Below are 27,198 nucleotides of genomic sequence, written 5' to 3'. Positions count from 1 at the left end.
CGACAAGCAGCACTGTACAGTAGTGATGGGAAATCTAGTTCATTTTTGTGACTAGATCATTATGATCTAGTTCACTCAAAAGATTAGATCAAAAGATTAGTTCATCTAGTTCATTATTCACTCCCTGACTTAGAGACTCAGAGGAGTGCATGGATCTAGATGAACTAGACTAGATTATTACACACAGAGCAGGCATTGTAATACTAGCTGATTGTAGGTGTTATAGTCTTGTAAGAATCATATATATATCAGATATGTTCAATAAATCAGATTATTTTACAAAAGCAGTAAGTTATCCAGCAGCACCCTTATAGTGACATGTTTATTGTTCCTCTGCAATATTAATCCCATTGTGGTTACTATTTAACTTCCATAATATTATGCGAGTAAAATACCCAAATACCAAAATTCAGAGTAATTTAATGTCAATTTTTCCTGCTTTTAAAATACAGTAATTAGAAATAAACATGTCCCTTTGCCCCAATGTAACTGACCTTAGAGAGAGATAAAGTAGAGAGTTTGCAAAGGAACCAGTCAGTTTGTGTCATTTATCTTGCACAGACTAAGATGTGACAGAAGCTGTATTATGAAGGTTCATACATTACCCCTCTTTGTCTTGTGGGTAAACAGAGCTACAGTATATAACATACAGCACACAGCACTGTGTCTTTGGCTGATAGGAAATGTAGCTTGTGACTGGGGGAAGAAAGCATGGCAGCATAGTTCTGCTTCATACACACAATACATATGCCTGAGCACAGCAGTGCCACACATGGAGCTCAGAGGTACTGTACAGACTTATTATTGCTGTATAGTCAGAGATTAGATCAGGGATCTGTATGATCAGTGAACTAATTGACTTACTGAACTATTTGCAGGACTCATGAGTCATCAGGACAATGTAGATCCGCAGAGTCAGACTCCAGACCATGTCTGAGCTCAGCACTGCCATCTTTGGCAGCTACCATGTACTGCCTCCTGTGTATTGCATGAGAGCTGATAACATGGCTGCTGCAGAAGCACCTACACACACAGTTCCCAGCAGAGGATTTAGCACAGCAGTATGCTCAGGACCCAGTACCAGAAGCAGCAGCAGCAAGTGTTTGGACATCTGAACTAATAATATAATGATAGTTATCACATAAAGGTGAGCAGCATGAGCACACATGCTCACTCACAGACACACCACACATAGACTTTTGCTAGGCAGTGCAGATTTTTCCTTTATTAGATCTGTATTTTCTGGGCTTTGTTTGTTGTACTTTAAACTTTAGATTCAGGAAGGAAAGATCTAAATGAGCCTTATGTAGCTGCTGGGCTCTGTCTGTCTGTGTGTTACACATCCCACTTGATTTACTTCCTGGTGAACTAAATGAACTAATCTTTGCCAGAGCAGTGATCTGAACGATTTAGTTCACTTTGAAGATTAGTTCATTTTGAACTAATCATTCATGAACTACCCATCACTACTGTACAGAGATTACACGGCAGCTGCCGCTGCAGTGCAGAGAGAGCTCCCTGCTCATGTATTATTACTACAATATTCTCCAGTAACAGCATGTCTGAGAATGACCTGCCCGACCTGGTCTCACCAGATATAGCGACCCAGGCTCCGGACAGACCGAGGCTGCGGCGCTGCTATCCATCTCGTGTGAGCGTGGAGCCGGTGCTCTTCCTGGCTATGTTCTCTATGGCTCTTCAGGGTCCACTTACTACACAGTATCTATGGGACCGGCTGAGAGCAGACATCGGCTACAACGGGACCAAGACCGAGGGCTGCACGAACAATACCAATCCCCTGGAGAAGGTGAGACCCATACAATATACAGCATCACAGTGCACAGCTGGCAACTACCATGCAGGGGCTAAAGTGCCATCTATACTACAGTGGCTGTGCACATCTACATTACACAGGCTGTGCTATGCCCAGTGCCAACCACCGTACATATAGGGGTTATACGCCCAGCGCCATCCACCATACATACAGGTGCTGTATGCTAAGCGCCATCCACCACACCTAGAAGGCCTGTACGCCCAGTGCCATCCTCTGTACCTATCTGAGCTGTACGCCCAATGCCATCCACCGTACCTATCGGGTCTGTATGCCCAGTGCCATCCTCTCTACCTATCGGGGCTGTACGCCCAGTGCCATCCTCTGTACCTATGGGGGCTGTACGCCCAGTGCCATCCACCGTACCTATCGGGGCTGTACGCCCAGTGCCATCAACCGTACCTATCGGGGCTGTACGCCCAGTGCCATCCACCGTACCTATCGGGGCTGTACGCCCAGTGCCATCCACCGTACCTATCGGGGCTGTACGCCCAGTGCCATCAACCGTACCTATCGGGGCTGTACGCCCAGTGCCATCCACCGTACCTATCGGGGCTGTACGCCCAGTGCCATCCACCGTACCTATCGGGGCTGTACGCCCAGTGCCATCCACCGTACCTATCGGGGCTGTACGCCAAGGCCATCCACCGTACCTATCGGAGCTGTACGCCCAGTGCCATCCACCGTACCTATCGGAGCTGTACGCCCAGTGCCATCCACCGTACCTATCGGGGCTGTACGCCCAGTGCCATCAACCGTACCTATCGGGGCTGTACGCCCAGTGCCATCCACCGTACCTATCGGGGCTGTACGCCCAGTGCCATCCACCGTACCTATCGGGGCTGTACGCCCAGTGCCATCCACCGTACCTATCGGGGCTGTACGCCAAGGCCATCCACCGTACCTATCGGAGCTGTACGCCCAGTGCCATCCACCGTACCTATCGGAGCTGTACGCCCAGTGCCATCCACCGTACCTATCGGGGCTGTACGCCCAGTGCCATCCACCGTACCTATCGGGGCTGTACGCCCAGTGCCATCCACCGTACCTATCGGGGCTGTACGCCCAGTGCCATCCACCGTACCTATCGGGGCTGTACGCCCAGTGCCATCCACTCTACGTACAGGGGGTAGAAACCCAGTGCCTCAACTTCTCAACAGGGGCTGCCTGCAGTGCATCCCACAGCAGTGAGGTGTGGTAAATCAATATTTGCAGAGAAACGGGCTAGTATTGGAGTCAGAATCACACACACGCATATTGCATATGATTTGGTGATGAGTTTATTAGAATAATACAAAGATAATATATTTTTAGGTTCTAAATATCATTGTACTGTATTATACTAATCATTTTTATAATCCAAACTTTGGTGTATGACAGGTGAGGCTCTGCCTGCCCTGACTGCATACTGTGTAATGCAAAGGCCCTCACCTCTTATGTAGGGTACACACCAGAGCGATTTGTCTTACGATCTGCTCACGACCTACAACGTTCTGGTGTGTACCAGGCATTACACAGGCTGGGCAGAGTACTGCTATCAAGAGTGTTGGTTAAACCCCATACACTGACTGGGCGATAAAACCGCAGATCTCACTCATTTTACCCCTTCTGAGTGATATTGCTCTGTATATTAGCCAAGTTCTGGCGCTGACCCCTGCCACCAGCTAGCACTCCTTCACAGCACTACACTGTGTCCCCAATGCCACTGAAAGTGCTCCCTCCGCCCCCCACCCGTGGATTGCATTTGAGCGATCGCATGTGGTTAAAAACAACATGCAGTCACTCCTAAATTCGATAGATATTATGTGCAGCACATACTTTTTTATTGACGTGACATTTGACAGCGGGCCCGCTCAGCGCATGGTCCCTAAAATGTGCATACAATCATTTGATTTATCGAACAGATGTGTTCGAAATCGAATGATTCTATGCTATATTTCAGTGGTTCCCAACCTGGGGTACTAGTACCCCTGGGGGTACTCTGCATACCAGTTGGGGGTACTTGAAAATAATATTGGTAATGGCGGAAGATGAAAAAAAGAATTTAGATGGCAGAAGAAGACCCATTGCTATGGAGAAGAACCATGTTTAGTCGGATTCAGTATTGAATCCTGGCGGTCGGGATCCCGGCGTTCAGAATCCCGACGCCGGAATCCCGACAGCCGAAATGCCGACAAGGGGGGGGAACGTGGATCGCCCCCCCTTGCGGGCTCGCCACGCAGCGGGCCCGGTGCCTCGCTACGCTCGGCACGCTATTTTATTCTCCCTCCAGGGGTGTCGTGGACACCCCAGGAGGGAGAAAGTGTCAGCATTTCGGCGGTCGGGATTCCGGCGTCGGGATTCTGAACGCCGGGATCCCGACCGCCGGGATCTTAACTGCATCCCTGTTTAGTCACTTACGGTTCTGTCTTCAGCATCATCAGTGTCTCCTGGTGGTTTTGCCTGACCAGCAATCCACGGGGAGCTTCCCACGCTGCCTTCAGACATCAGCGATCATCTGCCCTGCACTGACACGGGTGGAAGAAGCAGGCGCATTAATCCTACAGGTGTAAATGGGAACCCTGGAGACAATACACAACCAGCTGCCAGACACGGAAGGGCACGTTTCCTGTCCGCTACTCCTTAATATAAGGATATGCATAAGGACACGCATGCCGCTCACTTTCACTCCACTCATAAGTACTGTCTATATTTCAAATTGAGAGGAGGGGGTACTCATCAATAAAAAGCCTAATCAAGGGGTACAGGAGAGAAAAAAGGTTGGGAACCACTGCTATATTTCATATGTGTATGGGCTACATTAGAAGAGCAGCGGTGAATATCCATGCAGTTTATAAGACAGGTGAGGATTGGGCAGATCTGCAATAAAGGTAATGAGAATGTGTGTACAATTGCGTATATTTATGTAAACAAGTCTTCCTGCTATAAAGGTGACTCAGACTACCTAAGGGGTTATTTGTCAATTGTTAGACGAATGACACAATCCCATATGTCTGTTAAGTAAGCATGAGAAATATATTTACAATTACTTGTGTACACATTGCAGTCAGCTGTGACTATATCAGGAACAAAAACACCAATCTACAATAATATGCATTTACACAATGAGAACCATTTCACCTTGGAGATATTTAACAAGCTCCAAAACACAAAAATGCTTTTCTAAGTAGGTCTTAAGCTGATGCCTATCTTCTCCTATGGGCAAAGCGGGTGCGATCATTAGGTTGGCAGTTAAAAGGTAGACGCATGAAAAGGTTGACACAAACAAAATATCAACCTTTTGACCATGTTGACTTCACAACCCGAACCAGGTAGAGCAAGGTCAGAGAGGGATCTTCTGATACCTTTTTGTATAGAAAAAACAGAAGCACACACTCAATAAAGCGCTCCCAATCCACACCAAGTGTATATATAGGAAAAGAAATAAATGGATTACTGTCCCTTTAAGAATTTCTCAATTGATATATTCTTTTCCATATAGAGGATCTGTGAATGAAATCTCAGCTTTATGCAGCCCATTCAGCATACATATTGCCAAGGAGAGATAGCACTAATTTAGTGTAGATGGTTAGATCCCAAAAATAGTGATTAATAATACTCTGTGCACTCACAATCTCTCTCTTGGAATTATCGCATTCAATAATAATCCACTGGCCAGCAGCATCAAATCCTCATATCAGAATGATGGTACATAGAGGGATTGAAAAGAAGCAGCGATAGTGCAGAGGATTAAAACAGCAAAATATTTTAATACAAGTTGCACTCACACATAGATGACGAAAACAAAAGCACACATGATATCCCCAATGGCAGAGCAGGAACCCGATGTGTACAGCCTCACTCCTGGATGCTGGTGTAGTACTTCACTGACCCTCCGGAAAGGTCAGACTCAGGAAGCCAGGAAATGAAGTCCACATCAAGTCTCCGATGCCAGGGTCCAACAGAGTGTTCAGTCCACGCTAAACGCGTTTCGGAAATGTCCTTTTTCAATAGCGTGGTTTGTGGGCTGTCTGAGGCTGTTTTTAACAGCCTGCTGATTGCGTGTATGAGCGGCAGCTGTCGCTAGCCGCGCATGCGCGGATTACCTATCCAAAATGGCGGTGCGTTCCAAGGACCCGGAAGTACCGGGTCTTTGCGTTCCACCATGTTATTTGAATGCGCAGCATACTCCATAAGCTTAATCTACATGGAGCTCCTCCCAATACTCCTTAAGGTCCCCATACATTAGGCCGACTTGTCCGATGGACAAGTGGGACCTTATTTACCCAGAAGTTCTCCGGGTGGGCTCTGACACGATTTTGGCACTTGATGTGCCAAGTTTTGCATGTGATAAATTGCATGCAACTCCCAGGGAGCTGGATGGTGGAGGGGAGCCGGCAGGGGGGGATGAAGTGTGGCGGCAGGGGACTCACCGAGGAGGTGAGGGGAGCAGGGAGATGAGCTGCAGTAAAAAAAAAAATACCCATACATATGAATGGGAGGCCACTGACTGGCTGATCTCAGCCAATCAGCAACCTCCCATTAATTTGTATGGGTATTTTTTTAACCTGGTCTCCTTCGTGGCTCTCCAAGAACACCACTGTCTGGCTCTCCCCGCCCGCATCCACTCACCGCCTCTGTGAGATCCCCCTCCCTTGCCGGCTCCCAGAATTACGCTCTTCTCTGCTGATCTATGCCCCATTCACACCAGCCTAAATTCCCGGGTTGAGTCCAGGAACAACCCGGTACTAGCGCTGGTGTGAAAGGTTCCCGGGACAAAATCCCGGGCAAATTTCAACCCGGCTAGGTACCAGGGTTGTTCCCGGGTTCAACCCGGAGACCTGGCTGGTGTGAAAGGTACAGGGTATACTTACCCGGGTTGCCGTGTCCTCCGTGTCCTGTCCGACGGGAATTAATGCAGGTTGCGGGCGCAAATGACGGGACAGCCGGTGGATGATGATGACGCAGCTCTCCGGCGGCAGTGAGGATTCCGGAGAGCTGCGTAATCTTCATCCGCAGCCTGTCCCGTCATTTGCGCCGCCGCCTGTGTGGATCCCTGGCCTGCACGGAGGACCAGCAACCGGGGTGAGTATTCTCCCCACCTCCACCGCCATCCCGCCTCCTCCCCACCTCCTGCCGGCCTCCTTTCCGCCCCCTTCTCACACCAGAAAATGCAGGGACATTTCTGGTGTGAATGGGTCCAAACCCGGGAATGTCCCTGCTTGTCCCGGGAACTGAATTCCCGGGCTTGTCCCTGAAATTTCTGGTGTGAATGGGGTATAAGCTACTTGCATTATTTTCTGCTTCTACAGTCTGTGAGTGAACAACTGAAGACACTCGCAGTGCAGCCACCTGTGATTTTCTTGCCTAGCATCTTGTCCTTCTCAGCGAGCCGCTGTTTCCTCATTTCAGCCCCTCCAGTGTCCATTAATATCAGTATGAGATACTAACGGGACATCACCATGCAATCACATCAGTTTTCAAATGTCTACATAATTTGGGTGGGAGGGGTCAAGCAGCAGCAGCCAGAAGGAGTCACAATGCGGCCCTGTGCAACTGCCCTACTTACCTGCCGGTAAAAACGGACCTGCTGGCACCAAGCGTATTACACACTAATATATTTAGCTACATTTATACCTAACATGGAATGCTAGTAAAAGAGCCATACTGTCCTGGGAATTTTTAAGTATATGAAATCTGGAGAAAAGGATTTATCCGTCTAGACATAGACCGATATTAGGCTGCAGCTCTTTTGCATGCAATATGAAATTGCTGAAAATCATCAAGTACAAGAATTCAAATACTACGACCAGTAACCAATTAGCTATTAGTAATTAACCGCAGCTAATGGATTCAGCCAACCTATTCCATCAGCCCTGATACACAGCACTTATTGGGGATTATGTTTCGGATGCCTCCGGCACCGCGATAACAAATTGGATCTGGAACTAATCCAGGGTCTCATGTGTTAACACACCATTGCAGGTCCTTTTTCTGGTCCATCAAAAAGGCCTATAATGGGATAGACCAATAATGACCACCGGTCAAGAATTGTGCTAGCAGGACATTTTTATTAGGCCGAAAAAAGAATACAAATTAATTTGACATGGGCAAAAGTGTGTCACCCTGAATAACGCTAGGGTTCAGCTGATTTAGCCAAACCATTAAGAAGAAAAAAAGCTTTGGATTTGGGGTTTACTCGTCTAGGGTGAAGCAAATGAACACGCATTTTTACTGGATAAATCTTTCTTACTGATACTATATTTATGTGGAGCAGAGATAATAAATCCGGACAAAAGATAGTGGGGCAGATGTATTAAGCCTGGCGAAGAGATAAAGTGGAGAAAAATTGGAAGGAGATAATGCACCAGCCAATCAGCAGTGTTTGAAATATGACAGTTGGAAGTTGATTGGCTGGTGCGTTATCTCCTTCCACTTTATCTCCAGTTTATCTCTTCACCAGGCTTAATACATCTGCCCCAGTGAATCTAACAGGATGCAGTGATACAGGTGCTGGCATCCCGATTTGCAGCCAGAAGATTGGCACCTGTTCTCAATTGAATCCTGTTATCAACGTGGATGCCAAAATCGAAACGGCCAATGTAAATATGTGGGGCGGGTTAGCGTTAGGCCAGGGGGTGGGCAAAGTTAAGGCACTAGTGGGAGACTTAGGGTTGGGCTGTTGGGTAGGTCGTACCATACTCCCTCTGGCATTCTCTCCTTTAGGATGCCAGCGTTAGTATTCTGACTATCAGGTGGTTATTTCTATGGTTCATGTGAGTTTTCTGGGATTTTTTTTTTTTTTTTAACTTTAAACAGCTTTTTTTGGGCAACTTTTTTTGATTTCTTATAATCTGCAGCACACGATACATTATCCCCTAAAATATTAGGTTTTATGTATAAAACATTTACTACCTTGTGAAGGAACAAGTACACAGATGTCCAGTAGCACTAAATGCTTCTGTTCCAGGAGGGATTCATCATGTCGGCAAAATGTCCCTGATGATCTAGTGTTGACTTGGTTCAGCTGCTCCGACTGTTCCATTGATATCTTCTGGGTCCAGCGGTGACATCAAAATTATAATGTCAACCATAACTACATCTAGCACCCTGCACCTGTCACAACCCATGTAGTTTTTCTTTCTGGGCTGGGATGTCACTCTCTGGTACTTGTAGCAAACTCTGGTTTGTAATTCAGTGCTGAGATACAGACTAGATTATGCCACAAGCACCAGAGCAGAGAGCAACACCCAAGGCAGGAAAGAGGAAATGCATGGGTTCTGACAGGTGCATGGTGTGAGAATGAACACTATATATATATATATATATATATATATATATATATATATATATATATATATATATATATATATAACAGTTTCTTATATAGCGCAGCATATTCTGTTGCACTTTACAAAAGGAGACAATGATACAACAAACAGGGTATTTACAGACAGTCAAAAGGTAGGAGGGCCCTGCTCGCAAGCTTACAATCTATATATCACCTCCAGGACCGTTTTCTTTAGTTATTGCAAAATAAAGGCCTCATATAATTAGTCAAATTTCTGCAAACACATGTTATTTAGGGTCCTGTCATATAACAGGTGTTTAAATGTCTGTTTTTTGTTATATACACCTATGGAGCTGTATCACGGAGAAGGGAAAATAAAAAAATTGGTGAAAATGGGAGAAGGGATAAAACCTCTTTTCTCCAGTGGAAATGCTGAAGAAAGGATTTTCATGTTTACTACATGAAGCACTTAATATTGCTAAGGGCCTTATTCTGATTGACTTGCAAGACTGCAAATTTCGCAGCCTTGCAAGTCCATCAGACGCCCCCCTCCCTTGCATGCACGACTGTGAATGGATGATTTACATAATTGTCCATTCGCCGGGGTGGAGAAATCATTTGATTCGATGGTCGGCGACCATCGATTGATTTCTCCAGCGCTTGCAGTTCAGACACCTAAATGGTGTCTCTAAACTGCAGGGTGCGCAGCTGACATCTGGTGATGTCAGCTGGGCACCCCCCGCACCTGCGTCATGGCCTCATTACCATGAGAACGCCCATAAAATGCTGGGCATTCCCATATGGTAATGGGGCCGCCCGCCCCCCGTGTAGGGTGCGTGCACGCGGTGATCACCCACATGCGCAGAAATGCAACATCGAACTGAATGGATCTGAATAAGCTCCTAAGTGTAGACATTGCAGAGTGTGTAGCACAGGTGTAAGCAACCTGAGACACTCAGCTGTTATGAAACTACAAGTCCCAGCATGCCTTGCCACAGTTTTGCTATTAAGGAGTGCTAAATTAGTGGCACAGAATGCTGGAGAGCCACAGGTTGCCTAAGCCTGGTCTAGCAGGACCGAATGATGATTGACCTCATCCTATATCCGTTCTCAAGCTCTGCCCTTTATCATTTTGTATATATGAGATGCACATTAGAATTCTGTAGTCTATTTGGGTACCATGAGATCTTTTTACGTCAGACCATAACTATCCATAAAGACAGACCACAACTTATCATAAGGATCACATCACTCTATATTGTTTGGTGTCTGCAGTTTTCCAGCCATACAGTCAGCGCATTCCCAAGTACTGAACTGCTCCTGTAGTCAGCTAATTAGAGGGTACAACGTTCAGTCACCACTGTGCTCCGCTCCCTTAAACTTGATGGTTATGTACAGCCGGGGTTAATAGCTGCTTATAAATGACTTGCATTTGTCTGCTTTTAATTTGTGATAGTTTATAACCCAAACATTTATTATAGATCGATCATTAAAATCCCACGTGACTCATCACATATTTATACCAAATGTTTTGCAAGACTCGCAAATAATCAAACACAAGTGGCACACCTAATTAAAAATAGATTGCTGCCCTTATCGATTGGTCTTTAATGAGGAAACTGTGGGTACAGCCAAATATACCTTTAGTATGACCGGCAATTCAGGTCTATGTTTTACAATGGAGAAAGGTCATGTATTTGCAGCTATCTGCATGTGATGTGCTGAAATATATAGGGCCCAATTCAGACCTGATCGCACAGCTGCTAATTAGCAAGCCCGGTGACTATCGATAGACTGCACATGCATACAGCCGCCCCGTGATAAAATCCGGCTACTTTTTTACTGCCCATATGGAAGGTGCTTGACAGGAACCCTTGTGGGTGACAACCGACTAATTTCTGGGAGTGTCAGGGAAAACGCAGGGTGGCCCAGGCATTTAAGGGGAGGGTGTGTGACGTCAGCTCCTGCCCCAAACTACCTGGTTCTAGCGCAGCCGTTGAGTAAGTTCTGGGCTATACCAGACTGCACACAGCGGAAACCTCATTCAGTGGTGAGAAGTGTGCGACTGGATTTGCAGCTACACCTAGGCCTGCAATGTTTTCACAAGCCATGCACATCAATTCACAGGCTTGCACGGAAAGGGATCACTCTGTATACTGTACCTGATCGCTGGGCTCCAAAAATTAGCATTTGTGCAATCAGGTCTGAATAAGGCCCATAGTCTGAGGATTTTAGACAATAAGAGGTCTTGGCTCCATAAACTGCACCTATGGACATAAAAGACCTTTTCTTTCTCTATACATTCCTAGTGATTTCATTATCATCTGGTGACCTCTTACATATGTTATTTCTCATATTCTGCAAACCTCTTGTCCCGAGCGCGCCATATGATTCTTGTAATCCTTACAGAGGAATTTAGCTCAGAGATAATTGGATTTGTCATGCTGATTAAAGTGGTGCTGATCACTTAATAGGGTGACAATTATAGCCCCATTAAACAGACCTGTTTCATGCTATGCTGTTCAGTTGTTTGGTCACGTATGTAGTCATGTTGACAGAAGACTGATGAGTTGGAGATGTGAGCCCGATGTTGCACATATGCTTGGGGTCAACGCATTCATCTTGCCAGAAAATGGCATCGTTCTATGCCTGAGACGTGTCATACAGAAAATGATGGGAAATTGCTGATTCTGTTACAACGGGTGAGAATCATTTGGTCGACAGTAAAAATATCAAAAGTCAGTACGTAGTCCGCTATTGGTCAACATGGTTTAAAAGGTCGACATTTGTTGTTGTTTTTCTTGTGTCTGTTGACATGGACACCAAATAAGTTTATCGCGTCCCCTTGCTTGCTGCCCTTGCTATGCTGGGGCCACAGTGCCTTGCTATGCACGGCATACTATTATATTCTCTGTATACACCCACTGGGATGGCAAAGTATTGATTTGGAAACTGGATTTCCCCATTCATTTCTACATGTCCCTACTATTGTGGCCTCTGGCAGAAGAATTATGCAGCAGTCTTGATTGTGTCTGTATTGTATTGTCCTATTCATTTTCTATAGAATTACACTGATTGTCTAATCCGTTTCTTTCCTCCTATTAGGAAGTGGAGTCACTAACCTCACACTGGAGTCTGTACCTGAACTTGAGTGGTTTACTTGTTGGCCTCTTCTCTGTGATGCTGCTGGGCCCATGGAGTGACCATGTTGGGCGCCGCCCCATACTACTCCTTCCATTCGTTGGACTGACTTTGCAAGTTGTTATTTACCTTGTGGTGATGTACCAGGACCTACATGTTGGCTATTTGTTGCTTGGTCGCATTATTGGAGGCATCACCGGTGACTTCAACCTGATCCTTGCTGGCTGTTTTGCTTACATAGCGGATATCACTGACCGACCTTCACGAACTTTCCGTGTTGCCATCTTGGAGGCCTGTCTAGGCATTGCTGGGATGATAGCCAGCATCCTTGGTGGACATTGGAGGAAAGTGCAGGGTTACATTAACCCTTTCTGGCTAGCATTTGCTGTTAATATCTTTACCGCCTTTTATGTTTACTTTTGCGTCAAGGAATCAGTAAAAGACAAGAAACCATGCAGGTTGTTCACTACCAAGCACTATAAATCAATCTATAACCTGTTTGCTTTGCCCGGAGAGAATAAAAGGCGGAGTAAGCTGTTCCTGTACTGTTTGGCTTTCCTGTTGGTGGTGACTGTTCACATGGGAGTCAAGGACCTAATAGTGATTTATGAGCTCAGCTTCCCTCTGTGCTGGGACTCTGACCTCATTGGTTATGGATCTGCAGCTGAGCACCTCACCTACCTTAGCAGCCTGGCAGGTCTACGCCTCTTCCAACTGTGCCTGGCAGACAGCTGGGTGGCAGAGATGGGCTTTTTATCGAATATCGCTGGCTTAGTTGTCTTCTCTCTGGCCTTGACCACCCCAATAATGTTTACAGGTGAGGTATAAAATTTAGTACTGTGACCCCCCAACTCTCTGGGTGCATTGTATCCATTTTCAATCTGCATACACATATAGGAGGCAGATTCATTTGTCCACAAAGCCTCTTTGAGGCGTTGTTCTCTGAGAATTTTCTATCCCCATATAATACATTTTGGTTCACACACATGAGAGAACCATGTTTTTTTGGCAAAGGGTTTATCTATATTGGTGTGTTTGGATGTTGTACTCTGTTGTGTTCTACATAGCAAAAAAAGGGTACTTGTTTCCTATCTGGGCGCCCGTCGTGGTGATCGCGGGTACATTTATGTCTGGCCGCGACGCGACCGACGCGATGCCCGCGATTTCCCATTGAAACCCATGTTAAACATGGAAATCGCATCGGTCGCGGCCGGCCATAAATGTACCCGCGATGCCCGCGACGCGATGCTCCCGATTTGCCATAGTAATCAATGTAAAAAGGCCCGATGGACACGATTTTACTGTTAAATGCCTCAATGGACCCGATTTTACCATAGGAAACAATGTTAAATGGGCCTTAGAGCCCAAATAGTTACCCTGAACTCTGAAATGGCCCCCCCAATTGTTTACGCCACCCCACGATCCACGCCAACCCGAAGCGTGGCGAGCGCAGCGAGCCCGCGAGGGGCGGCGGTACGCGTCCTCCGACCTTTTCATGCCCTACTATCCACTAGGGCGTGGAGTGAGAATAGAATAGTGTGGCGAGCGCAGCGAGCCACCGAGCCCGAAGCGTGGCGAGCGGACGCGGATACCTTCACAGTTATACGCGTCCCCTCGCGGGCTTCCCAGGTGTCCATGGCGACGCGGACACCTGGGAAGCCCGCGAAGGGACGCGTTTACCTGTGAAGGTATCCGCGTCCCCTCGCGGGGCTCGCTGCGCTCGCCACGCTTCGGGCTCGCCACACTATTCTATTCTCACACCACGCCCTAGTGGATAGTAGGGCATGAAAAGGTCGGAGGACGCGTACCGCCGCCCCTCGCGGGCTCGCTGCGCTCGCCACGCTTCGGGTTCACGTTGATGGCGGGGTGGCGTCAACTACTTTTGGGGGGACATTTTTATGTTCAGGGGTGTTTTTGCCCCATTTCCCATTGTTCCCTATGATAATTTGGGGAAATTGATCCATTTAACATTGTTTCCTATGGTAAATCGCGGTCATCGCGGGTAAATTGAGGCATTTAACATTGTTCTCTATGGGAAAATCGCGGGCATCGCCTCTGGCACATCGCACCCGATTTTTTATCGGCCGCGATGGCCCCGATTTTACCCCCGATGCCCGCGATTTCAATCGTGGGCGCCCAGATAGGAAACAAGTACCAAAAAAAGCATTTACCGTATATACTCGAGCATAAGTCGAATATAAGCCGAGGCACCTAATTTTACAACAAAAAACTGGGAAAACTTATTGACTCAAGTGGGACCCTCACTCGAGTATAAGCCGAGGGGGGCTTTTTCAGCATAAAAAAATGTTCTGAAAAAGTAGGCTTATACTCGAATATATATGGTACACTAGAAGATAATTGCAGTTGGGGGGATGCAAGGTAAATTAAAGTGTACCAACAGATCGCAAAAAGTGTCCAAATTGCATGGATTTGACCGCAGGTCCGATGCGGTGGGCGATCTGTGCATTGCACCTGAGCCTGTGAGTCGCAGCTGCTACACTAGCTACCTGCTGGATGTATGCAAAGTCAAGCAGGCTTGGCTGAAATTGCTTGCGATATACAAGAGATTCCAGCCAAGCTGTATGGTATTTGTGTGATACATGCAAAAGCAGACCATAAAAATATTGAATTTAGCACATTTAAACCATTATGACTTCTCCATGTGCAAATCTTCACCCTGTAGCTAAAGTTTCTCCTACTGTAATTCTAAATGAAAGTTCACAGTCCTTAACACATCTCAGGGATCCAGGTTTTAGGATATCCTTGTTGTTTAAATCGAAATGACTGAGGTACTAATTAATTCACCAGTGCTCAATCATGGATGTCTATCTTTAAAACCTGGACCATCGGGGGGCTCCATGGACCACACTCAGTAGCCACTGCCTTAGTTCAGCCACTGTATCTACAGTGTCAGAAATGCAGCAGGATACAAACGTGAACAAGTAACCGGAATTGCATATGAAATAAGCCGAAGTTACTTATAATGCCCAAGCAGGACCACCTATTATAGCCTCTGCTGAAATATTACTATACTAATATTATAGTACACCAATTGCCCGTAGATAGTGAGCTGAACCAATGTCGCCCTAATCATGTGACACACAAGTTGCTGGGCCTACTTCCTAGAGAATTAATGAGGCTGCATTTCCTTAAAATTGCTGCCTCCACTCTGGGGTGTATTCAATGCTGAGGGCGAGCTGTGACAGCTGATACACTGTTTCCTCCTCACTACATTTTTGGAGCGAGGGGGAAACTGGGTATGTGGCTGCTCAAACAGCAAGACTCGCGGCTAAATGTAGCTGGCTCCCTGCATTAGCCACGAGCCTCACTGTTTGAGGGGATCCTCAGCAAGGATTTCCCTGTGACGTTGAATAGGGTGAGTGGCCGGCGCCGGGGTTAAACAGCGAGGATCGCTTGTTTTACCCCCTCGCTGGCCGCATTGAATACGAGCCTCTGTGTAAAACAGTGGACACATTTCAAGCAGTTTCGTAAAAGATAGACAACCTAGAATATTTTACTTGAACGCTGTACGGAAGGCAGAAAGTAGACATGTGAGAATAAGCACATAGTAAGCATGTTTTACATACATTACACAATGCTTTGTGTCAGAGCCAGATATAGCTTGTGAATCCTAAGCAAGTCTCATTTCTGTGTGCCTCAGCATTAAACACTGATAAGCCTCTTGAGTGAGACCTGTTTTGATTCATATACAATGTATTGGCAAGTCTGGAGGATCAAGGCCAGACAGCTGTATACACACTTCTACTCCGGGTAGAATGTGGGTTTCCTGTCTCGCTCTTGTTCAAATGAAACTACTAAGTGTAAGCACTGTGCTGCTTGCTGTAAACATATCCGGATGAAGCAGTCCTAAACCTGTTAAACCTGCTTTAGAAAACAATATTTCATTTGCTTACACGTCATCTTATCTGTCCTCACTTACTGTTACCTTAACTTTTTTTTTTTTTTTTTTAAAGTACAACAAACCTAGCTTTAGACATCATTCATGTGATTAAATGACAATCTGGCAGCTAGAATTGTACAAGCAGGTGATCACTTTAAAGAGAGCTGAGCTATGTGGTTTCTGGTATCTGGACTCATGATAGATTGACTCTAGGTTGACCATTAATGGGTAAGTCGACACCTTTAAATGGTTGACATACTCAAGGTCGACACAAGTTTTTCATTTGGGGGGGTTTAGACTGGGCGCAGTGGTACACTTATACGGTGTCCAGGTTGACATATGTCAACATAGACACCAAAAAAAACAGGAAAAACCTGTGTCGACCATGGGTATGTTGACCTTTTGCTTGTGTCAACCTTCTGTCAATGTTGACCTTGAGTATGTCAATCCTATAAAGGTGTCGACCTACCCACTGTCAACCATTAGTAGTCGACCTAGAGTCAATCTATCATTTATACCACAACCTTGGCTTCTGTGGAATGTAGATTCAAGTGCCCAGAGATTGCGAGCCACAATTCAAATGTTTTGTTGTTAGTACATGGCAGTGATCCTGCCCAAATAGGTGCGGGATTAGGGTAAAGCACTGCTCTACATTTACAATGCCTAAACCACAGAATTTGCACACATTTCGGTACTTGTGTATTATCACGGCGCCCATCGCATTGCATACCATAAGGCTTAATATGGTATGCAATGAGATGAGATGATCTGCGATGGGACCCGATCTAATGGAGCCCACACACGCACCGATCCCGGCGTGCGTTGTGGGCTTAACTAGCACACACAGCATCGCATCGTATGCCTTGTGCATACGATGTGCATGCGATGCGATGCTATGCTAGAAAAAGCTAGTACAAAAAGTATGTGCAGCACATACTTTTTGTACTGTGCTATGAGGTGCCGCGGGAGCGCGCACCCCATCGTACCCCATCGTACAGCATCGCACCGCCGGGAACGGTGCGTGTGTGGGCACCTTTATACAATTTAAAATTGTATATGGCATACGATGAGATGAGATTTTAAATTGTATAAGCACACTAATGGTTGCTTTCAATGTTAATTGGCCCCCATATAAGATTTTTAATTGTATAAGCACCCTAATGGGTGCTTACAATGTTAAATGCACCCCCACTATCAACGCCAACCCGAAGCGTGGCGAGCGCAGCGGTACGCGTCCTCCGACCTTTTCATACCCCCACTAGCCATGTCGGCGTGGAGTTCACTTTATATAGTGTGGCGAGCCCCGCGAGGGGACGCGTAATACATGTAAAGTGAAACGCAGCCCCTCGCGGGGCTCGACACGCTTCGGGCTCGGTGGCTCGCTGCGCTCGCCACACTATATGGAATCAACTCCACGCAGATGTGGATAGTGGGGGTATGAAAAGGTCGGAGGACGCGTACCGCCGCCCCTCGCTGCGCTCGCCACGCTTCTGGTTGGCGTTGATAATGGGGGTGGCGTGGGATTTAACATTGTAAGCACCCATTAGGGTGCTTATACAATTAAAAATCTTATAGGGGGGCCAATTAACATTGAAAGCAACCATTAGTGTGCTTATACAATTTAAAATCGCATCTAATCTCATTGTACGCCATATACAATAGTATACAATTTTAAATTGTATAAGATGCCATAAGATGGAAATCGTGCGCGCCGTGCTAATACACAAGTACCCACATTTCTTCTCAGGAGGTTGCGAGACGAAGTGTCGATAACGGGCATCTAAACGGAGCAAGAATTTAGTTGCCCATGTATTACATGGGATGAGACCCAATGACATGTTGCAAAATTAAATCACAGTGTGTTATTTAATGGTTAATTTGCACTTTGTAAATGAAATCACATTCCAAGGGTTAACTTTAAAATCCCTACATTGTAGTGCCACAATTAGCAAATAAGAAGAGCAGACTCCCTGTTGTTGCTGTGGCTTGGACAGTGCACACTGCTGACATGCAATGCCCTCTTCCTTGCAGCATGCACAGCCAGTGCCTGTATAGGTTTTACTGCTCATTTGCTGATGGCAGTGTTTATTAGCCGCGCTATGGAGAGTCTGACAGTAGTTCCCACTCCCAGTAGTCCAATCGCTTGGCAGCAGGAGGCCTTCAATGAATTCCACGCCCCAAACTGGCTGTGGCTGATGCATTCCACTTATGGAGCCTTACATTCTAGGTCATTAACCTCTATTAATGAACTTGCATTGCATTAAATACATTTATTATATAACTAGTTAAGAGCCAGCTGTACTTTTACTTTGAGCTTTACAAAGGAGTAATTTGGTCAGTCGAGTGACTTGAATAATAAATATTGCAGTCAGATTGCAGCTGTCGGGTGTGGATCGTTCTACAACAACTAGGTCGACAAGCATTGGGTCGACATTAATCGACATGGGTCTAGGTCAACAGGACATTAGGTCGACATATGCAAGGTTGACAATCAAAAGGTTGACATTGGGTTTTTCAGTGCCGTTTTACCCGAATGTCGACACAGTTGACATGGACACAGTTTGAAGTGCAATGCTTCGGTCACTGTGCCTTGCTACGCTCGGCACACTATTTTATTCTCCTACCACGCCCTAGTGGATGGTAGGGCATGAAATACCGCCTGTCAGCACATGTCTGCTCAAAAAACTGTGAAAAACCCCATGTCGACCTTTTGACTGTTGACCTAGACCCATGTTGACCTTGTTGCCTGTCGACCCAATGCTTGTCGACCTTGTTGTTGTAGACATGATGACCGTATCCCCAGCTGTCTAAGTGGGACTATTAGGGATAAGAGCAGATAGGATGTCTGAAAGTAGATGTACTCTCTTCAACTCTGTTGTTCTAGGGAAGTCTTAAAGCATAGCAACTTCTATTGACATGTTCTCAGATTACCAGAACCCTTTCTGAAACCATTATAAGTATTGCATATATAAGTATATAATGCTAGATCTGGTTAATGTATTTTCTCCATGAAAGCGACCATATTATTAAACAAGTGGTCTTTGTTTTGTCTTTCAGGGTATGGGCTAAGGTTCTTCACAATGGCAACTACTCCTGTAATCAGGTCCAAGCTGTCCAAACTGGTGGATGAGGGAGAACAAGGTACAGACAAGTAACATTTGTATAGTCTATTAATATATATAAACCTTTTTAACCATTTGAGTGCCGAGTGATTTTAGAAGTACTGTAGGTGTGAAATTTGCCAAGCAAACCATTGTATTCATCATAATGACCTGTAATGTTTACCTTTTATATAGGAAATATAATCTTTTCTTACATATTTTTTTTATTTTGAATGTATATAACAAATGTGAGCGACGCTGGCATTTTTGTGGACTTTTTTGAACCGCTCTCAGAGATGTTGGCATTTAAAGGGTTAAACAAGATGCAGCTGGGTAACCACAAAACATCCTGGAAATATTTTATGTCCCATCTGTAACCAGTGTAATATTAGCCCATCACTTATCTGCTCTTTAACCTGCAGTCTGAGAGGACAAAGGTTGATCGCTGGTAATCTTTGCAGTCGGCTGTTTTTCTGCTAAAGAGGCTTCACTAGAAAATCACAGCTGCACAGGAACGGTTCATGTGGTTTGAGTTTAGGGAAGTAGCATGGCTATGTGCAGTGTTATGTCACACTGCAGCAGTACCATGCTAAACCACTGTACACTGAAATCTCCGCTTCCCAGTCCTGCGGCGACTGTAACACATTTCCAGAACATTCCATTTCTTTTCCTGTGACTCACTAGAATATATTAATGTAATAAATAAAAATCAGAGTCCTGTATAAATATCAGTTTGTTTAAGAGCCAGAGGAAAGTGTAGGTAGTTAGTGTCCCACAAGGTTCAATATTGGGACCCACCTTGTTTAATATATTCATTAATGATATTAGAAGTGACATAGTGAGTAAAATTGCAATATTTGCGGACGACACGAATTTGAGTAAGGAAATTAACTCAGGAGAGGATGTGGAAACACTACAAAGTGACTTAAATAAACTGGAAAGGTGGAAAATGCAGTTTAACGTTGAAAGTAATTCATTATGGGAACAAAAATGAACAAGCTACTTTTTGGCTAAATGGAGTTATTATAGGGAATTCTGCTGTAGAGAAGGACTTGGGGGGTCATCATAGATGAAAAATTGGGTAATAGTGCACACTGCTCAAGTGCAGCAGCAAAAGCAAACCGGACACTGGCATGCATTAAAAGGGTATGGATTCAAGGGATGCCAATGTGATAGTGCCTCTTTACAAGGCATTGGTGGGACCACACTTGGAATATTGTGTTCAGTTCTGGGCACCGCACCTTAAAAAGGACATAAATAAATTGGAACAGGTACAGAGAAGGGCGACTAAGCTAGTAAAAGGTCTCGAATCACTAGAATACAAAGCTAGGTTAACCAGGCTGAATATGTTTTCACTGGAGAAACAGAGGTTGAGCGGGGATATGGATTAGTATGTTCAAATACAGGATTAGGAATCATATGGAACTGGGAGATGATTTGTTCACTAACAGGCCTGTACTTAGGACACGCAGGCATGTACTGAGGCTTGAGGAAAATAAATTCCATACTGAATTAAGAAGAGGATTTTTCACCATTAGAGCAGTAAAATTCTGGAACTTATTGCCAGTGGGGGTGGTTACAGCAACTACTCCTTAATGAATTTAAATCAAAACTGGATGCATTTTTGGCCACTAAGGGAATCCTATAGATATGACGGTACTTGTTTCCTAGCACAGCGCCCGTTGGGTCCCATCGCATACCATTACTTAAGGTATGCGATGGGACCCGATCTGACCCGATATTCGGGTTTTAAGACCTTCATATACAATTTTAAAATCGCGTTGCATCGCATGCCATTACAATGGCATGCGATGCGACGCGATTACACCAGAATTCCCATTGATTACAATGTTAAATGCACCCACACACCCGATTTTTTTTTTTAAATTGTACACCCACCCTGATGGGTACTTATTATGTCAAATGCCCCCCCACATTGTTAACGTCACCCCAGTATCAACGCCAACCCGAAGCGTGGCGAGCGCAGCAGTCCGCGTCCTCCGACCTTTTCATACCCCCACTATCCACGTCGGCGTGGAGTTGAATTGAGATAGTGTGGCGAGTGCAGCGAGCCACCGAGCCTGAAGCGTGGCAAGGACGCGGAATACATGTGAAGTAATCCGCGTCCCCTCGCGGGGCTCACCATGCTTCGGGCTCGGTGGCCACACTATCTAATATCAACTCCGTTCCGATGTGGATAGTGGGGGTATCAAAAGGTCGGAGGACACGTACTGCCGCCCTGCGTGGGCTCGCTCTGCTCGCCACGCTTCGGGTTGGCGTTGATAGTGGCGTGGCGTTAGCAATGGGGGACGCGGCATTTCTCATACTAATTACCCATCAGGGTGGGTGTACAATTAAAAATCGGGTTGGGGGGGCATTTAACATAGGAATCAGCCATCAGGGTGGCTGTACAATTAAAAATCGGGTCTAATCGCATCGCATGCGATGCAACCCGATCTCATAGACCCGATGCCATACAATTAAAATCGGTGGCGCCGTGCCAGGAAACAAGTACTGATATGAATTATTCAAGTTAGATAGGTTGAACTCGATGGACGAACGTCTTTTTTAAGCCTTAATTACCATGCTATTTACATTTGAATTATGAACATACAAATTCCATTATATGTATTTTTAGCACTTGAAAAGATGTTCCTCTGGCACTCCCAATTTCCATGACCCCTACACTGGGAATCCGTGTCCTAAAACCTTTCCCACCAAATAAATATAGGTAGACTATATTAGTGATCTGAAAATAATACTTTACCCCTTGTCAGATACTATGGGTGTGCTGTAAATAGTTAAAGATAATGATATGGGTAACATCACATTCTGCAGAAACCGGTCCCCACACGCCTGCCAGCTGGTATCTGTGTGATGCACAAGGTCACAATACTGTATTGCATCTCCTCTAAGCTGGAGGTTTATTATGTCCCTTTCTGAACAAGTATTTCTGTGCAAGGTCGTCAGCTTATAATTGGGAAACACGTTCGTATATATTTCTGGCTAGCCAATAATATGTCATCATATGATCACCAAAAGAAGTTACTGCTGTTTCATACACGCAGCATTTCCTGTGCTTGCACAATGTTGATCAGCTGTAGGATAATGAGACTTTAATTGTCAGACTAGTTTACCACAAGCATCGCAACAAGAGATAGTTATAAACAAAATAATAATTAAAAAAAACACGAAAAATCCCCACATGAATTTATTAATAGATTGACAGCAGGTGGATAAGTTGGCCATATTAACCAATCAGATTCTACTTATTTCACAGAATGAACATGATCAGCACTAGCTAGAGACTTATTCGTTGCTATGGGCAACTTCTCCACTTGTCCTTTTCAGTACGTTTGATACATCTACCTCCTATCATCTATAGTTCCAAATAACATTGGTGTCAAGAAAAACCATACAATATTCTGGATTTCAGCCATTCGATGTAATTGCTAACTCTGTTAAACCTTTGCTGCCCACAGGTGCCCTATTTTCCGTGGTTGCTTGTGTCGAAGGAGTTTCCTTCATATTGGCCACCAGCATCTTTAATTCTCTGTATCCGGCGACACTGTACTTCATGAAGGGATTCACCTTCTTGTTTGGAGCTGCGGTACTACTGATCCCAGCTGGAATAATTGGGTAACTTTCACATTCCACTACGTCTACTGAGTAATGGTGACATCAATGTCATCTTTAAAAATGGTTTAAAAATGTAAAGGCCCCTACACACTGGGCGACTATAAGCTGAAAGCCACTCAAAACAGCAGGTTTGAGCGGCTTTCAGCTCAAAGCCGCCCAGTGTGTATGCCCTGGCGATGAGCTGCGCGCTCCTGCATCATCATTGGGAAAGCCGCTCATCTGCTGGTAATACCAGTAGATGAGCAGCTTTGAGGACGGCTTTGTATAGCCTCTGGGGCCACCACAGGTTTTAATACAGAATAACGTATTTGATCAGCTCGTACGCTGCTAAATTATTATATATATTTGTTTTTTACCTGCACCTGGAATTTTTAGTCTTATTCAGATAGCATACAGATGTTCCCAGTTATATACATGCGGCAAATACATACACAGCAAGGACAACGCGGCACATTGGGGCGCATGTGATGACACACTCCCGCTATGCATTGTACGGGACTCTGCAATGACGCAAAATAACGTGGCATGCCCCACTGCTTTCACATCATGGTCCTGCTACACACTAGCCAACCCGGCTAATGCCGGTATAGTTAACTATATTGGCCGCGTGCGGACGATAATGTCCATACACACTGAATGATATCCGCCGCCGATATCTTTGAGGGACGTCACTGGGACCTGCTAAACATGCAGGTCATTTGGTTATACAGCCAAATTGACCTGCATGTTCTGCAGACCTCAATCATTGTTAATGGATCGTACATTGTCAATGGTATTGGGTACACACACTAGATGATAGTGATCGATATTGCTCAAAGTCCTTTCTGAGCGATATCTTTCATTATATCCTCTGGTGTGTATGGGGCTTCAAGAGCAGAAAATGTATGACATTGTTTTGCTGGGTCTTTATCAGACTAGAATTACAGTACATAGCACATATATTAGTGGTGACTTGAAATATCAGGATGGAAACAAACAATAGGTCATGTGAAATAAAGTCTATTCTTTCATCATAATGTTTCATTTACCAATATCTTGCCTTTCTAGGATGATTGAAATCTGTGACCAGAAGCCACTCTACAGCCAATTTGCGGAGATTTCCTGAGAGCCTTACCCTTCCAATGTGAACCTTTTTGAAATCTACTATAAAGTTGGATGGCAAAACAACTTGTATGTTGCTAAGAGTACGGATCTCTGCTTCGCCAAAGACAACACACTTTAACATCTGACCTAACAAATCGCAAAGTTAAAATGATTCAATGTATGCTGTTGTATATGAAACATTCAGCTGTTGTAGGTTAGATTACACAAACTTGAAGTTAGAGAAAAAAAAAAAAACACATTGGTACTTGATTAAAAGTACATCAGACAATATACACGTGGCGGCCTGACTTGTTGGTTTGGTCCAGCCTTGTAGAGGTCTGGCTTTAGTGGTGTGTCAAGGTCTGTGATTACCTGTCCAGCCATAAATGTCTTGTGCATGGAAAATAGGAGAACACTGGCTTCTATCTTGACGGTCTAGTAGATTAATTCGAACCAGCATTCTTGGCAATTCTGTTGCCTGAGAAGTTTTGTATTGAGCACCAGTGTAGTGTGCATGACCTTTAAATATCAAAAAGGATCTAAGAATTCTGGTATTGGAAGGACTTTCTTTAGCTCTTGACAAAAATGATTGACAGACATCTAGGACTCTTGATGACCATGTTCCTGCTGCTAATTTTCCATACATTCTAACATTTGTTGTGCTTGTGAAACAATGTTTTCTTAAATCATGGTGTAATTAGTACGGTATTTTTAATCTGGCATGCTGGCTAGGCGTGTTTTAATGAATGTTTGTCCTAATGCCATTTATCAAGTCTCTTAATAATATTGTTAACCATCCTTATAGTCATGGGGAGCTGATCCTGTGCTTGCGTCACAATTCCTCTTGTGTTCCTTCAAGTGAGCATCCCACATACTTCCACACAGTATGTCACGCTGCACTGTTACTATATGTGCATTGCCTAGATTACTTTATGCAGTCACTGTAGACATCCTCTTGCTTGTGATGTGTGGGCAACAAAAAGGTGAACCAATATTTCTGTAGTTTATTGGGGACAGAATTCACAAATATATGTTCTGTGTATTAGGCCTTTAGCTCTATAACATTTTATGCAATAGTTGAACTTTTCTCCGTTTTTTTTTTAAAATACATTTTAAATATTCCAGAACTATATAAACCAAAACAACTAACATGTCAACCTGAGGTTAAGTAGCAAAACACATTGTGTTGCATGCAAAGCGGGGGGATTGCGTTCTTGGACACTGAAGCATCTTTCTACCTGTGTTTAGAGTTGGACATGTTTATGTATGGTACACCACCCCTATATGCCTGCTTGTGAGTGCATTGGTCATCACTAATGTTGGCCAAGGAGCCATCTGAAATTGATGGATGTTTACATTAATATACCTCTGAATAGATGTAATTCTGTCTACATTACCGCTGCAAATATATGCAAAGTGCCAACATCCCTGTGCCCACTATCTCTCGCCTATATATGTTACTGTGAATAGCCCTGCAGATCCACTCAGATGTGTAGGTACATCTCCGATACATACATCTTATATGCACGTGCAGTGCAAAATCTCAGATCCAGATGTAATAATCAAGCTCATTAACCTTCTTTCTCACTGCCCACTCCTTATTGTTACAATGTGCCATATGTTTAATGTGCTATTAAACTCTTACCCTTCGGAATGTTTCCAACGTTGGGGGAGTCGGGGCAAGATGTTCATGTAGAGGGCGCAGTGTCGCAGTGATAGCTTTTAGCAGATATGAGTGCGTAGAAAGACTCCTTTTTATAATATTGACCCCTGAGGTTCCAAATACTGGAACATCCAAAATGCAAGATGACGTTAGCTGTGCTTCTACTAATGATACACTATGTTTGTCTGTGACCATGCGTAATCAGTCATTGTGTATACATGCTTCTATTTGTAATATTATTTTGATACTCATTGATTTTCATCTCACTTGACTGTATATTTGTATTTACTTTGCATTTAAATTTGCAGCACTTTTATTAGTGATCACTGGTTATCTGGCAGTGTTTTGAAGTTAATCATGACTAATAACAATAAATATATTCATAAACACTATGAAAATAAATGCTCTTCTCAGAGTGAGTATTGCATATGATCCAATAAATAAATATATAGTGCATCCCCAATCTTCATATGGTATAGTGACTCCTAGATCCCTTTCCCTCCAATAAAGTACCATTAATACTCTATTTAGCTTTTGTTTTTTTGAGACACAAGTGAATGCTTTTGCATTATCTGTGGCTAGATAGGATCGGAGAAAAGAAGACTCTCTTGCTGGGGCACTCTTGAGATTAATAGTGAAATTGGTAATGATAAAATATAACTTTTAATCAAATACGTTTAAAATATGTTGCAAAAATAGACATACATACATACATATATGAAAGATGATCACAATGGTGATCAGAACAACACACAATGCTGGTTTAATACTTCGATGTGCTATCAAAATCCACTCCATTTATTGGGTGGGATTTATGTTACCGAGAGGCTAGAAAAATATTTTTGGAGGTAGGATTCCTCGCGGACACAGAGATTAAAGACTGTAAAAATAGAGAAACTGGTTATCAATTAGAGAAAAACAATACTCTTTCTGCTAGTTTCTATTTAATACATATAAATGTATCTGTTTTTTAGTAGAATGCAAAATAGCAACATTGTAACTCCACAAGTGTCAATTGTATAAACACCAAGGTCTGTATTCAGGCAGTCACTCCCTTCTGGTGATAATTTATTAATAGGTACTGGTTTCAGGATTTTTCTCACATATATAATTTACCAAGCGTTGTGGAAACAGAGACAGGTTACCCAGAAACTTGTTGGCTGGACCGCACATCCAAGTGTAGGATATGTCCCTAATTAACCCAAGTATGTGAGACAGCTGACGGTAGTGTGAGGTGCCTTAAATACTAATCACCTGCCACTCTGCTGTCTCTGGGTCTTGCAGTACGCTGCAGCGGACTCAGGATGAGAGGTGACAGGTGTGATTTAAGGTCAGAAACCAAGTCACACTTCTGCTGTCAGTTTTCTGTGATATAGGTGACCTGTTGCTTTAATTGCATTGCAGGACAACCTAAATATCTGTACCAACTGATGAGAGAGTGTGAGAGAAATGGGTAAGATAGGCAAAATAGCTTTTAATGCACTATGTGTAATTTGCAGAATTGGCATAGTGTTCGTGCTAGTTGCAGTTTTGCCGATTTATAAAGTACCCAGTGCTTCCATACTCAGC

The 27,198-nt window shown here is 44.4% G+C and overlaps 1 protein-coding gene across 1 annotated transcript; it reads left to right on the top strand.

Moving 5' to 3' along the window:
- Window positions 1–376: 376 nt before the first annotated feature.
- SLC46A1 (solute carrier family 46 member 1) lies at window positions 377–26,155 on the top strand. Its single transcript, XM_083172273.1, has 5 exons — window positions 377–1,807; window positions 12,207–13,059; window positions 19,201–19,284; window positions 22,727–22,883; window positions 23,931–26,155. The coding sequence occupies exons 1-5, from the start codon at window positions 1,559–1,561 to the stop codon at window positions 23,986–23,988; spliced, it is 1,401 nt and encodes a 466-aa protein (XP_083028399.1). The 5' UTR covers window positions 377–1,558; the 3' UTR covers window positions 23,989–26,155.
- Window positions 26,156–27,198: the final 1,043 nt, after the last annotated feature.

This window comes from Crinia signifera, chromosome 2 (genome assembly GCF_055691185.1).
Source record: "Crinia signifera chromosome 2, ASM5569118v1, whole genome shotgun sequence".
Taxonomy (NCBI): Eukaryota; Metazoa; Chordata; class Amphibia; order Anura; family Myobatrachidae; genus Crinia; species Crinia signifera.
This window is presented reverse-complemented; position numbering and strand designations above follow the sequence as displayed.

Excerpts from the sequence above, each read along its gene's own strand:
- SLC46A1 (XM_083172273.1), top strand. The coding sequence starts at position 1,559 with ATGTCTGAGAATGACCTGCCCGACCTGGTCTCACCAGATATAGCGACC. Across the intron at positions 19,285-22,726 it reads GGTGGATGAGGGAGAACAAG|GTGCCCTATTTTCCGTGGTT; the intron begins GTACAGACAAGT and ends TGCTGCCCACAG. Across the intron at positions 22,884-23,930 it reads ATCCCAGCTGGAATAATTGG|GATGATTGAAATCTGTGACC; the intron begins GTAACTTTCACA and ends TTGCCTTTCTAG.